The sequence below is a fragment of the Helicoverpa zea genome, chromosome 15 (genome assembly GCF_022581195.2).
Source record: "Helicoverpa zea isolate HzStark_Cry1AcR chromosome 15, ilHelZeax1.1, whole genome shotgun sequence".
NCBI lineage: Eukaryota > Metazoa > Arthropoda > Insecta > Lepidoptera > Noctuidae > Helicoverpa > Helicoverpa zea.
In genome coordinates this window covers 4,266,234-4,281,784 of record NC_061466.1, presented here as the reverse complement: position 1 = coordinate 4,281,784, position 15,551 = coordinate 4,266,234, and the positions used below count along the sequence as shown (strand labels likewise).

The following is a 15,551-nucleotide window of genomic DNA, read 5'->3' as shown; positions in this document are numbered from 1 at the left end:
TTTGACATCAACATTTGTAATAGTGTCTTGTCTCTGATTATAATATTAATAGTTAAGCAGTTAGTAGCATTACGTGTTGTTATAAGAAAACAAACTGTGTTTCATTAGATGTATTTTTGGTTTTACATTGTTTATTGCATGTGTCGCTTTGCTTACACTAAGCTGGCTTATATCTGTTTCACCGCAAACCACGCTTATTAATTTCACACGTCAATTTAGTTATGCACCAGCACAATTTTGTCAACCACATTTCATTTCTTCTCACTTCTCATTTACGTCACTTATAATTAAACTTTGTTTCTGTCTGATTTCATTTAATTTTGTGCACGTCTTTGCATGTTCTACTTCTATTTTAACATTAGTTTGTTTTCAACGACTATGTGATTCGTCAGTGTATGTATGAACAAAATTATTTGAGATCAGTGACAAGATTCTATGTTTACCTTTCCTAAGTTTTCCAAAACTTGCTTCCCTCTCTGTGAACTGACATCGTGTCTCGCTCGGACGTGCATCAGCATCATTAAGCAAGAGAACGTAAGCTGCATGGACGCTGGATCAGGTGCTGGGTGGTGAAGGACTGTCGCTCAAATTTTCATGTAATTAAATATCTTTGTTCTCTTTCTTTTACTAGAGTGCGCGAAGGGCTTGCATTTGTACTCCGGTCGATGCTACAAACGTTGTCCGGACGGTACGTATGCCAGTGAGATTTCGATGGAACGCAGCTCAAGAAGACGTAACCTTACATATTTTTCGGAAGGCGCGATAATGAAAAGGCAGTACGGGGACGTGCCTAAGCAGACCGCGTTAGAAGCTTTAGATATGGAGGCTGCGGCTAACGAGAGCGCCAAGCCCCCTCTCACGTGCCTTCCGTGTCATTACACATGCGCCACGTGCGTGGGCCCTCACAACAATCAATGTTTGTCGTGTTTAGACGACGCTCAACTCTTCAATTTAACCGACACCGAGCCCAAATTCTACTGTTATCCGAACACGGTGCTCTCGCAAATAAAGGACGCTAATTGGCATTATAGGCTGAACGTTGCTCTCGTTGTTGTCCTATTTGTAGTCTGTACTGTCAGTGTTTACTTCCTGCTGTCGTGTGCCGTGAAAAGGTACTGCTGCGGCGGGTATTACAAGCCAAACGTGCTCTATAACAAACTAGCTGTAGATGAAAAGTTGCAGAGCGCTATGGAAGTCGAAGAGGAAATACATAAGGCTCTAAAAGATTGTAGCGAGAGCGAATCAGATGACGATTTGAATTTATAGCAATTGTTAACATTCCAAACTAAGTATTATGAACTCGTCGATCAAGTGACAGTTAGTGATTAGGTTTCTAAAACAAATGCAGGGCTCGTGTTGTGATATTTGTCATTCACCGTCACAATATTTTAGAATGTAAATGAATTAGTATTAGTTCAATGAGATTCAATTCGTACAAACATTGAGGTTATTTTGAAATTATTCCAAAGAGCTGTAAAACTCTTGAATGTTTTCTACAAACTCTGTTCCTTTACTTTTGGAGCTTCTATTTCATGCGGTTGTTTTACTATTAATATTGGTTGTGTCTATTTTTATTGGTATTTTTCAATTTTCTTTCTTAATTACTTTTTAGATAATTAAGTAAATAGAGTATTATGAAACATTCCATTCCAAAAATAATGGTTAAAATCTTTTGATCTTTAAATTATTTTCGGTCCCCATAGCTATTGGTTGTTGGGGTGCTTTTACTTGTAAAAGGGGCTACAATTCACCCCACTTAGATGTCGATATCATTTCCCTAATTCAAATAATTGAATCGGCTCAAAATCTTGCTTATTTTATTTTCCCTTTATTTTCTTTCTAACTTAGTTTGTAAGGCTTGAGATTCCCTCAAAGAGACTCAAAATAATTTTAATGCCGATTGTTTAGTTTTACTTTTTGACTAGGTAATATGATGACGTCATAATAATCGCGTAATATTAGCTTAGGTGTATTTGCTCAAGATGCCATTCAGATTGTTTGTGTAGTGTAGGTATCAAGCCCTTTGGTGCCGTGTAAATATTTTGTATGTAAATAAACGAGTTCCTATTTTCATACGCTGTTTTATTAAAATGCTTTCTTCTCGCCTTCTTCTTATTAGACCTGCGTTGGGTTGCGGAATGCATGTTAAAATGAGTTGGTAAGTATGCAAAAGTAAGTATTTACCTTTACCTACGTAATGAACAGAAAACAAAGAAAGCGTTAAGTACAAATAAAATAGTCTTTGTCCAAATATGTTTAGGTTTAGAGTACACTATGTTAACATAATAGTTGAATTTGCTACTTCTTTGAAAATTAGAGTCGCAAAAAAAAACTTTCTTGCCCATGCTATTAGTAATCGGCATTGACACACTATAGATGATAGTACATTCTTACTAGCAAGATTATCACCACTTCATTATCGCTAGCTATAAGTATATAAACAGGACTAGAATAGACTCCCTTACACAACAGCTTTACTAAGACAAATAGCAACACAAGATGATGTGTCATTATTCTCACTGACCAAATACACCATTATTACCAAGTCCCCCCGAAATAAACGCTCCTGAACGATCAATAAAGCCAATGTATTGAGTAATATAATGCCTACTGAGGTGCCAGTAACAACCGTGCTACCCTATTGCGGGAGAATGTACTTGGGATAACAACGATGCTTTTAGGGTGGTAGAACAAATATTGGACGTAGAAGTATGGCTTGAATGGTTGAGTCTGTAGATACAGTTGGTGGCGACAAGACTGGGTACTGCTAGTCTAGTAGAATAGGTTTATTAAGTGGATAAACAATAAGAACATAGAACAACAGAAAGTATAAAATAGAATAAGTACTATAGGCATATCTTTCGATGTCCTAATTTCCAAGAGTTTTTCGTGTATTCCAATGGATAGACGTACCAGTTTACCAAAGATTTCAAAGACCTGGCTGACACTCTCATTGAATAACATTTCAGTTTACTTAAGTGAAATGGAAGTCTTAAAGTTGCAACAATGTTACAATTTAAATAAAAGCCCCTTCCAGCAAACTATAATAAGTGAATCGACGCTATACCTACCCCTCGGGCCGTTGTCACGAGGTGGCTCAAGATTCATCCGAAAATACCAATAATTACACAGAGGGGAGAAAAAAATAATATCGTTTCCCCTCACATCGCTTATATGGTGCTCATGTACCGATACCCCACCGTCTTCGTTCAATACCGGCCATTGTACGCGGTCCAATTTATTATTCCGCTTAAACGAATCCCATTTTCATTAAAATAAAAAGAAATACTCCCCACGAACCGTTCGTTTCTTTAGTTCTCTTTAATGTTGTGAATTTTCAAACTTCCAACTTCCTCCGACGTCGAACTTAATTTCGATCTAATGAGCCTTAATTTTCCTTTCAAAAGTTTCTGAACTTTTTGTATCAGAAAGTATTGCCGCTAATTGGATACAATCTTCCTGAAAGTTGAACAGAAATACATTGTAAGAAAAAGATGTGCGAACATTATGGACACGATCGTAAATAATATAAAGGGCTCTATAATTAGATCCGATCCTTCCACATCTCTTCCGCCTCATTTGATGCCAATAATCGAATGAGGATTGGTTTCAAAGATCCCTCGCGTTCTAAAAACGTGTCAACCGCATGACCTAATTCTTTTTCCTCATATAAAATCATAGTAGGTGAGTGAGACGGGGCGTGTCGCCGAACATCACAGCTCGCTATGATAACGTTAACAGCTCGTAAACCGTGTTTGTCCACTGCGTTACGTCTCTGTTGAGTTATAAAACAAACCATGTGAAACTATCTTAAGGCCTTTTTTATATAGTCACAGGCGTTTACGCTTTTTATAGACAGTTTGCTGGTCTACTGGGAGAAATAAAAGAACGATCCAATCTCTAGCTATCGAGATCTTTTCAAACTCAACTGAAGTCGCAAGTCAAAAGGGGGGTCGTTTACATACGATATTCTGTAGTGGAATATCGTTATGGTTGTCGGCAAAAAGGATTTTTGCGTACCTGCCTAGCGGTAGCTTTTGTTTCAAATGGGATTTATGTTCCAAACTATAGTAGGTAAACCTATGTTCCTTTTTGTTTGGTAAGTATAATGTGTAAGCTCTAAAGACTGAAAACTGGTACCTATATTATAAGCAATTTACCTATACATTCGATACAGGTTCATATTGTGTAGAATGGGCTCAATTTTATTTTTCAAGTTTGAGTTTATCATGCTATCAAATAAATAATTATTTACATATTTATAAATCATAATATTCCACGAATTAATTATAAAGACAAATACAATATTATGTAATTGTTCAAATTACTTGCATTTTATTTATTCATTTCATATAAAATAATCATGATATTAAAATAATTTCATTTATGTTACTCAAAACGAAAGTACCCACAATGTTGGTCTGACAAATGAATGTTGAATTTTTGAAACAATCGTTTTGAAAGCGGTTGATTTTCGAGTACCTATAACCCAATGTTGTCCCGTGTTACCAATACCAGGAAGGCTACATAGTTCACAAAGATAACAGTAACACACCTACAAAAAAATATATACTTGGTTTTCACCCTGTCAGCTTGTTTTTCAAGGGAAACAGCATCATTCGTCGCAGCTAGATAAGGCATTGATAGAACCTAAAGGATCTGAAAAGAAAAAATACTAAGTACTATTAAACAATCTGTAGTATTTTAAACTGATCGAAGTATCCGTTTAAAAATTTTTTAGGTATCAGCTTAAAAAAAAAAGATGCTTACTAAGATGGCGGAGTGACTGATTTTCATCTCTTTAAATACAAAATTCACAAAAAACTCAAATCTGAGATCTTTATTCAACAAAAAAGAAAACGAATTCTCGTTCATCTAGAATCTAGATCTAGAGAAGCTCAGACTAGATACTTATCACAACCTGAAGCTTTCAAATAAATAAATTATTACTGAACAATTTACTTAGAAACGTTTTAAATGTCTTTAAGAATAAAACATTTAGGCACTCTTTCAAGTATCTACTTACATACCTTATATTCTATGCATAAACAGTTTTATTTTTAAATATATAAAGTTCAGAATAATCCATCACAGAGCCTTTTTTGGGACTAGGTACATAATTCAATCTTTTGTAGTCTGGGAAGAAATTCTGCTCACGTTATATTACCTACCCTATATGAGGCGTAGGTGGATTGAAGAATAGTTCCGAGGTATCTAGTAAGGTGCTAACATGGATTAGATCATTTCCTTGTTAGTATTTCGTGACTGAAAAAAGACATTACTTACCTATACAACATTAAATACGCTTTGAGCAAGCATGGCAGGTAGTCATTGACTATTTAGTCCACCTATTCAACGCTAATAATGCCTATCCCCGCTAGACAAGTGGGCAACCAGTTTTTTTTAACAAAACGTTGAAACACACTAATAAATTTTCCAGTGTCGTGAGTGCGTTAACAAACGTAATACCTATTCAAATTCACATGCAGACAAAATCCAGAAGCCGATTTGACCGTCCACGACGCCTACCAATGAAGTAGGTATGTATTATGTATTTCATTGTAATAACAATGTAAGTACGTTTCAGGTATATCGAAACCCCAAGCTTATCAATACACAGCATAACTTAGACTATAACCAGCGTGGATAAGACCTCATATCACCTACCTAAATACTATGGCATGTTTTCCTAACACACGGACGAACTTTTGATACGAACAACAAAGTGGTGTGTATTACTAGAGCTTACAATTAGTTTGCTCACTTAGTTAGTGTACCCCGGCTTATCCTGAGGATACAGCGATACCCGATATCGACCTACTTTGTATCAGGACCAAAATACGTGTGTTTTTTGTCTAGTTCGGCCGTTCAGAGAATGCGTTCCTGACACCTGTCAGTTAGTCACGACTAGTGATGGGCACAACATAACACTGAGTTCGTTACCGTTCCTCCAAAATGAACCGCCAAATTATTTTAAGATTATTTTCGTTTTAAATTGGCGGAATCATTTAAATTTTTATTTTAGTTATTTAAGTGGAAACCAAAAAAAGGTAATATTCATATAATAAAATTGTTTTATTTATTCTTTGTTACAAAGTTACAATTTCTATGCAATAAAGTAAGTACATTGAATTGAATGTGCGTACAGAATATTAATCAGACTCCGATTCGCTTGAGGAGGTGGTGTCTTCATCATCATCTTCCCCTACATGTATAATTATATTATTATCAATAACAGAATCAATCCTGATATCTCGGTCAAAATGTTCCAAAATCAGGTTTTTAGTCTTCTCAACAACCCTTGCCCAGTCATCTCTTGTGACTTCCCCGCAGGCTTCTTTTAATAGGGTCATCATCTTTTTCGTGCTGAATGGCGGGGAAGTATTGTGGCGGGCGGCGTAACCTTTTATTTGAGCCCAGATTAGCTCGATCGCGTTATATTGGCAATGATACGGTGGAATTCTTAGAACGCGATGACCGTACTCCAGAGCCAGTTCATCGATTTCGTATCGCACATTTGCCGCTTTATTTTCTTTAACTAATTTAATTAGCTCTGCTTTTAGCATCTGCATATTTGCGTCAATGCCTTTTGCTTGTAACCAAGCCACCATTTCTTCTTTTTTATTAGCTTGGGTAGGGGGTTTCTGTATTTGAACCGAGTGATAGGAGGCATTATCCATGAATATTACAGAAGGCTCTGCTAGGCTGGGCAAAAGCACGTTCTGGAACCACTCTTTAAATGTAGTGGCATTCATTTCCTCGTGGTAGTCATTTGTGGTTTTTGATTGAAATGCCAGTAACGCGTTCTCCACAAAGCCGTATTTTGCAGAACCTGCGTGGCATATTATCAGACGGGCCCCCTTACCCATTGGTACTTTTGACGTTGACGCTTGTGTATCATCCGTCCAGGAACGGGAAACCGTGTGATTGGCGTTTAGCCATGTCTCGTCAATGAACACGACATTATCCCAGTTATCAATTTTTTTTGCTTCCCTCAAAAAACTTATCCTTTTTAAAATTACGTCGTATCGTTCTAATAAAATTTTTCTTTTGTCTGTTTTTTTATACGAAAAACCTATATCTTTTAAGATTTTGGTTAAAGCAGTTTTACCCCCCCTAAACAGTCCAGCTTCTCTTAAGGATGCCAAAAGCTTCTTCCTGTTGAGATATTCATTTCTGGAATAGTAACCATATATATGATTTCTGATTGCATCGGCGTCAAAGGTGTCAATATCTGTCACGGGTTTAGTTCTACGTTTCTTCTTCGGAGTACGTAAAATATTATCTTCCATGCCAGTCGAGCCGAACTTTTCTTTATTAATATTTGTTATCGTTCGTTTGCTAACTCCAAGCGCCTGAGAGACGCGTTCTTGTACTTGTTCGACAGGTATCAGGGGTCCGCAATTTTGCCGCTCCCGCTCAAAGTAATCTTGCAGCTTGATGATTAACTCACGGGCTCCACTTTTCAATGTTTGTCCACGTTTAGGCATTATTATGCACCAAAAGTAAAAAGAACGCAATAAAAAACACAATCGAAGTCCTATTTAGCGCCGATGTCAGTTTGAAAAGCAGAAACAGTCTTAAGGAGATGAGTTACGCACGAAGAATTTATGTCGACTAATTTATTTATACGGGCGGCGCCCTATTTATATGTGTACGCCTGCGACAACGAAAATCTGATTTTGAAAATTTAAAATTTTGAATTTGACATTTGAACTTCATTGTATTTTTCTTCATGACTATTGAAGGTTGCGAGTCGAAAAGGTTGTATGCGTTTCATGTCGCTACAAGTCCATTAAACATAAGCCGGATAATCAAATAAAAACCATAGACATAATATAGTAAACAGGACTGCGCACATATTATACTACTTACTTATTGGTGTCTATGAGATTAAGCTATGTGAGACAAATCCGAATTTGCTAAGATTATTAAACACAGATTGGTATTGAAGTTTTAACTTACGCAGTTTGTTACCTTAAGATACTAATATAAGCTTTTAATAATTAGCTGAAATTAGCTGTATTAAATTCATAAAAGTTATCTTATAGTCCATTATTTTCAAATTTTAAAAAAGAAAAACAAATCTTTTATTTTATAATATAAGTATAACTGTAAAAGAACTGATTACGATACTTGCCTGTTATTTTTAGCACAGCACTACAAATATAAAGCGCTGACATAACCTTGTAATTGCGCAGTATAGATTTAGAAAAATATTGTTTACCAAGTTATTTGACACTCAGTTTGGACCAAAATTATAACATTCATTGATTATTGATATAATAATGTTGTTTTAAATTTATTTCATCAATTGTTAAAACGGTAAACAATCAGCAAAAAATTTTTATCGTAACTGCAACGCCATTACAAAGTTACGTCGTCAGTTCAATCGCGATGTGTCAGGAACGCATTCTCTGAACGGCCGAACTATAATGCGGATATTTTATCGACCTACTCGCTGGTTAGGCGGAATTTTAATACTGAGCATTAACTTTGATTAATTAATTAATTTCTTTGCCCTGGGAATTAAATAACAAGTACCTAAGTACCTTTTGATAGCTAGAACCGAAAGTATACGTTGTTCGAACGAGTTCTGACAATTATATTATGTCTGCGATAACCACAGCTTACCTGAAAGTTAACTTCGGCGAGGAAGAAATAACTGACAATAAGTACTATGGCTACTTATACAGTACCTAGTAAATAATGAGCTATTCCAAAACGCGATATCCAAACGGTCGCATCATTTATTCACTTCAAGTCAATATCCAACCTACTTAGATTCAAAATATTCCAAAGATTTCTTAATCTTGCCAAAACCGGGCATGCAGCCACGATGCACAATAACCAATACTATATGATATTATTCGCTCACAGCGGTATTTTATAATAAAAACTTCACATTAGACCTTGTTCAGATAAATTATATCTGGTGCCAGGAACGGTAGCCAAGTGTCTTTTGTGTGCAATTTTTATCGCTTTTTGCTTCGTTTAGCAGAAATCACGGGGAATCCACTCGACGTAAAGTATTTTTGTTGAAAACGTAGGAATTTTTGTTTGTTTGAATGTTTTTTGCGAAAGGAAATAGACTTTCTATTTTTCTACATTAACTACTAGCTGTTTTCCCGCGGTTTTAACCGCGTCCCGTGGTAACTACGGCCCGTACCGGGATAAAATATAGCCTATGTTACTCAGGAATAATGTAGCTTTCGAATGGTGAAAGAATTTTCAAAAACGGTCCAGTAGTTTTTAGCCTATTCATTACAACCAAACAAACAAACAAAGTTTTCGTCTTTATAATATTATTAGTATAGATAGGTGAAGGGCGTGGTGGCCTAGTGTGTAAAGCACCAACCTCTCAAATATGAGTGTATGTAGTTACATTCTAAGTATTTTAGTTTATTTCTAAGGGCATGATAAACTGTAGATCCCGGCTGTCAATTGATAATCTTCAGCAGTCACCTTACAAAAGAAAACATCAGCATAATTTCAAATATAGGCCAACATTTGTTTATTTAATGTCAAAAAGATATTTGATGGTAATCAGTTCTAATCCTCCTACGTCATCAAGATACAAAATGTCGGGTAAGTAATTGAGATCAGAGCTTATTTCTTTGTAGTCCCCTTTTACAAAGACAAAGAAAAGAAGACAAATGATTTGTGTATATTCAAGGTTATTTATTACATATAAGAGCACGAATTTATATGTATATTATTTTGTGTTCTATACGTAAATAATAAGCGTTGCCAAAAGATCTTCAATATTAGGAATTTGTGAGCAGAAAGAAAAATGTTTGTGGAACTATTAGGTAGGTATTAATACGAGTAGTCTTAAAACCATGGCGGATATCTGAACCATTCATTGGATTTATTATTACAAAAAAACAATTGATGGTGTTCTTAATCAGTTACTGGCCCTTTTTTACGATTTCTAATTATTATGTTACTTAAAATTGTTTTTTTTTGGACTTGGGACCATCATAGCAAATGGAAAAATCTTTATTTTGGTTAAAAGTTATACCTGTGTACATACAGGAATGAATTTTATCCAGTGCGCAAACTTTCTCAACTTATAGTTAAATAAGTTTTATAGATACGTATATTTTTATTTTGTAGTTTTAGTACAAAAAAGAAAAGTTATTGATATCGAAAGATGTTTATTTTGTAACCGATAGTACGGTCACAGTCGTCATAGTATGCACGGCGGCAACGCGAAACCGGTTTACTGACGGAGCTCCGCTCGGCGCGCGTAAGAATAGTTGGTATCCATATTTTGCTGATTTTAGGGCGGACAAAAGAATGAAATTTTTTTTTTTACTTATGATGCTGATATGTTCTGTTAACGATTCTGGACCACCAGTTTTTTTTTGCGCACTGCTTAAAATTCATTCCTGTATATGCCAAAAGTTAAGGTAGCCGTCAGGTACTCATATCTATATTAGAAGGCTACCAAGATCGATATCAAAATAACGTCTTTTTTAAATGATTTACCTACAAAAATCATAAAAAAGAGTAATAAATACAAATGCATATGAAAATAACAACACATAGTAAGTAAACTTACGGTCCGCGTATCGTGCTCATAACTTATAAGTTTGTCAGCACACAATACTAGCAGGCTGAATATAAACAGCTAGCAAACAATATTAAAACTAACTGTAGTAAAACAACTAGTAAAACAACAAAAACTGACGTTATAAAGTCGTATTTTTTGAAAAGCTAATATACGCACAATATACCTACTGGATTTTGCCCACGACTTCTTTCGTGTCCCGAGGGAACTATGTGTCAATACCAGATAAAAAGTACTAATTCAGGGTGCCCCTATGTTTCTGTATATGGCTTCAGTAAAGCCGTTTTATTCCGCATTTATAATATTAATATAAGATTTGCCAAACAGTAACAAAATATTTAGATATATATTTTTTTATTACTTTAGAGAAGAAAAGGAATGATTGTACTAACAGTTTAGCAGGATAATACCCCAATTGTATACACTTTAAAGTAAGTAATATCTCGCAAATTGTATGTGCACTTTCAAAGTATGCGTTTCATATTTGGCTCTCAATCCAATATTGCAGTAATACTCAGCGGACTTCTTAAATTTTATAACTCCGAATATTTTTGCACAAAATGGTCATTTCTACTCACTCTAGTTGAAGTATTAAAGTGTATTTGACGTGTACATTTCTTGTTATTGCTTTAAGTGCAGAAAATCTTAAGGGTACCTACCTATAATATGAGGTAAGTATAAGTGAGACGTTTCGTATTTTATTTCAACTCAAAAAAAAGCACAAGGAGTATGAGTATAACCGTAGTAACTATTATAGTAATCTGTGGTATAAGTAATACAACCAGAATTCCACAAGGAACAGCCAACGCCATCTGTTTGATGAGTGACGAACTTAAGAAATGTGATTGGTCCCAAAATACAGGGTTTTGCAGAAGTGTAGTTGTCAACGAAGTTTTTATTTTAAATCGGGAAGTACCTACCGTAGTGAGAAGATAAATAATGTACTTAAATGTGTGATTTGCTAAATACGGTATGGGAAGCGATTTTCCCAAAACGTTTTGGGAAAATCTCGGATGGAAGCATTTTTAGGGAGATGGTAAGATATAATTTCCAATCAAAATATAGTGAAATTAGTATTGCTTACCAGAAGAAAAACCAAAATTGGTAGGTAGGTACCAGAGATTAGAGTATTCGGAATCCGAGTAACTTTATCTCATTAAACTGTCTGCGAACTTCAATAAAGATTTGCTAGACCTCAAGACAAATTACAGGCTTAATGGTTGTAGAACATCAAAACCAAAACAAGATTGAGGACTGTCAGGCAAATAGTTACTAAACGACTTACAGTAGAAGTGATTCATTGGCTTATATACTAGTATTAGGTAAAGGCTTCTTGATACAAACTTTGTGAAGCTACAAGCATTAATCAACATGCGTGTTCAAGGTAGATTGGCGAAATTTGGATATCAGGTGGCCTCACAATGTGTTTCTTATCGAGTAGTGTTGGTTATCCAAATTCTGAAGTTATTTGTCGAAAACTGTGACTTTCGGAAAAGCCAAAGTTAGCTATAATAATATGTTGTTGATAGATTTTACTAGCGTGCAGTTGCAGATAACTAATTTCGGATAAGCAAAGTGACATGATTACATCTAATCTCTACGTCTAAAATGCATTACGAAAATAGGACCATGTATAATTCACCAACGTACAATTTTATGAGAAAAGGTTGCTTGCCAAGTTTCAAACTCGCACAAGGATCAGGTAGTTTAATCACTAAACCACAACGACATTTATTGATTGTTTGCCGTTACTGATTGTTCAACACAATTTAAATCTAAGATTAAACTAAATGCCAGCAATTTTCCACTAGACTTAGTTCGCAAGTTCATTTAACTATTGAAGTCAGAGTTAAAGTCTCGTTAGATTGATTTTAAACTGAAGAAGGAAGTGCTTGATGTACAGCGTACTTTAACCAAGTTATGTTCCCTTAATTATCCAAGAATTTCATCCAAGTTTTGGCCTTTGTTAGCTCCGGATAGGTTAATGACCTTTGCATAATCAGGATTATGTATGTGAAGGAAATAAGTACGTGTCGGGATGATGCCTGCTCATGTAGGTACGTAATTCAATGTTTGTCTAGGGTTAAGGTCGATGTGCTGAGATTGAAAAATAAAAAGCTTTATTTTGTAAAGCCTTTATCTAGACACACGGCAGTGTGTCCGCCAAGTTGGAGCAAAAAAAGCGACACACCGGCCGTGGGTTACACGAACCATTTCGGGCCAAATTCGACCCCCCTATAACTCAAAATCTATTTTACTTACGCATATCAAATTTCTAGTATCTGTTGAGACCCCCTCACTTATCTAAAATACAAAATTTCATTAATATACCTATTGTAGGTCTTGAGATATTGACGTCAGAAAATCGCTATTTTTACTATACACTCACTGACTGACTCACTCATCAAAAACCTAGGACCACTTCCAATGGTCGTATTGACTTGAAATTTGGCATGGAATCATGGAAACAAACATGGAATGCCAAGTAACGTCATGAAAAAGTAACTATTTTTAACTGAGGTATGTGTATGGAACTTGGTACTTATTCAGATCTCACTTCTTTTATAGGCGAAGCATTCCTATATTATCGAACTTGGCAGCCTTTCATTTTTGTTTTGGGTGGGATAGGGTAAACGAATTTCTTGTTACCAAGTGAGGTAGTTTTGTACCTAGTATACGTAGTTTTTTTTATCATATCTAAGTATTAATTTATTTGGAACAGGCATCTATGAGAAAGGGGAGTTAAGATTAACGAATACATACATAGGTATCTGACTTCTCACCAGTAGCAATGAGTTCGAGGTTCTCGTGAAGGACTCTTCTAAACGCACTTCTCAAAAATTTTGCAAAAATATTTTCCGCCGGGATTGTAACCATGTCCCTTCAAATTGAAGAGGGCATTATTTATGGGGTCCTCACACTGATCCTATTAGTAAGGACCCCCACTGAGCGTCACTGTGAATTTGTCAACGTGACACTTTTTATTTTTTATGTCCTGTCAAAAAACCAACGGATATACATATTTTCTGAGTTTCAAGTTTCGACTGCAAGTTTGATTATTTGATATCATGCGAAAGTTGATACCCAAAAAGTTTTCATATAGATGTACTTGAATGGTACATTTTTAAAGTATGTATTTTCTGGTATTCGTTGTTTTGGTTCAGAAATACATTATCACAAAAGTAAAATATGACTATTCTAATTACAGTTTGTGACGTGGAAATCCATGGAATTTTTAAAGATGTCGCAGGGATAGGATACAATTATAGGAATAATTTTTTGTCATGCTACACAGTTTTATGATAGTCCGTTCCATGTTCCCCATGCAAGCCGATGTTTTTATTAACTGGCAGGCTTCCAGCTTTTAAGTCGTTTTTTTAACATCAAATAATAAACATGGTAGTAAAAAATGTCATAACTGTGGCAGAAACAAAGAGAGAATAAAAAATATGTCCTTTAAGCCGTGAAAAGTAATGGTTATGTTTAATTTTGGTGACTGCGTCGTATTGTGAAGGACTGTAATGGCGGAATTGCCGAATTGCGGCTGTAGCTTCTAGATATAAAATATTCTGTGATAATGAGACAAGAAGAAAATATGGAATAAATCCTAAATGATTTTTGTCTGTTTTTCGAAAATATTCTACATAGTTGAAACTCAGTGAAATATGAAGTTTCTGACGTACCTTCTATTTAATTGCCTATCGAATTCTATCCTATTCAAATTTCCACGCGCGGCTTGAAAATTCGTGCCTTAAAAATGTTCCATAAAAATAGTGCAGCAAAAAAATACGAGAAAAAAAAGTATTAGGAACTTCTACCGAACATTGCGCGTGTACAAACTAATTTTTCCCATATTCCGTAAAAGTTGGAGTAATTACGAGGTTGTTTGGAAGCACCTTTATTTAAAAAAAAACTGCCTTAAACAAGTGACGCTAATTGACTTGGAGTCCAGTTCGGGTACCACGTTATTTATTATAGCGGCCTCCATTGCGGGGCTGGGTATAACAGTGATTTGTGAACTGTTCCACGGCTATTTGGAACACCAGTGATGTGGAAAAGTAACGTTGTAGTTTTCGGTGTTCTCAAAAAATAATTTTCATATTCAAATGCTGCACATTTTACGATCATTTTTAGCTACATATACTAACTAGGCAGCGAATTTACAAAGTTGAATTGAAATTTTAAGTTAACAATATCTGCAGTTATTTAAAAAAATCTACAAAAGTCAGCTGGGAGTGTTAATGGGAAAAAAATATTGTGCGTTATATTATTAACTTCTAAGTTTTTAAAACCTTTTCTAGATAAAAAGGGGTTGTTAGTTAACATTCTTGTAGATAGATAAACTATACTATTTGAACCCGATTTTAACTGTGTTGCGGATAATACGAGACGCAGTAAACTTTAATTGAGTTTGGGTGTTCGGTTGATTCCGATTCTTTGGTCTTGTTTAATGGTGTAAACTAGTTACAGACATGCCAATTAATCGAAGTAATGTGTGGCAAAGATTTAGAAGATTTTATGGAACAAGATAAATATTTAATTGGTCTAGTAATCGTTCTTGGAATGTACGTTATTGGCTATTGTTCAAGTTTTATTGCTTCTTGTATCTATAAAATGAAAGTGTTCAAAAATGTTATCCGCCTAAGTTAATATATGATTAAAGAGGATTAAATAGGTTGATAAAATTTGCATAGGCATAAAAAAAAACATCAGTGACAAAAATTTCAGTTCTAATTTGCCTTCTTTACTTTTTTCAAAGATCTTAAAGTAAAAAAGCTCTTCCCAGGATCGTTAAGTAATTCACTTATCACTTACCACTCTCATTGTTATCATTTTCCTCCTCGAATATGGTATTCCAAATTAGCTTTTCCCTAAAGAAAACCTTGAGAACTTTGAACTTCATTAAAGCCCTATGTCGAGGCTTCAATTTGCTTAAAACAAAATTTTCGTTGTTAAGGAAAATATAGGAATGCTT

At 35.1% G+C, this 15,551-nt stretch overlaps 1 protein-coding gene across 5 annotated transcripts in view; it reads left to right on the top strand.

Annotated features, from left to right (window-relative positions):
* LOC124637143 (furin-like protease 1) overlaps positions 1-2,073 on the top strand; it is a 161,607-nt gene extending 159,534 nt beyond the window's left edge. For all 5 annotated transcript variants that reach the window (XM_047173491.1, XM_047173493.1, XM_047173489.1 and 2 more), the window contains one exon: positions 632-2,073. In XM_047173491.1, the coding sequence (XP_047029447.1) occupies positions 632-1,266 (635 nt within the window). In that variant the 3' untranslated portion in view covers positions 1,267-2,073. The remainder of the gene's footprint in view (positions 1-631) is intronic.
* Positions 2,074-15,551: the final 13,478 nt, after the last annotated feature.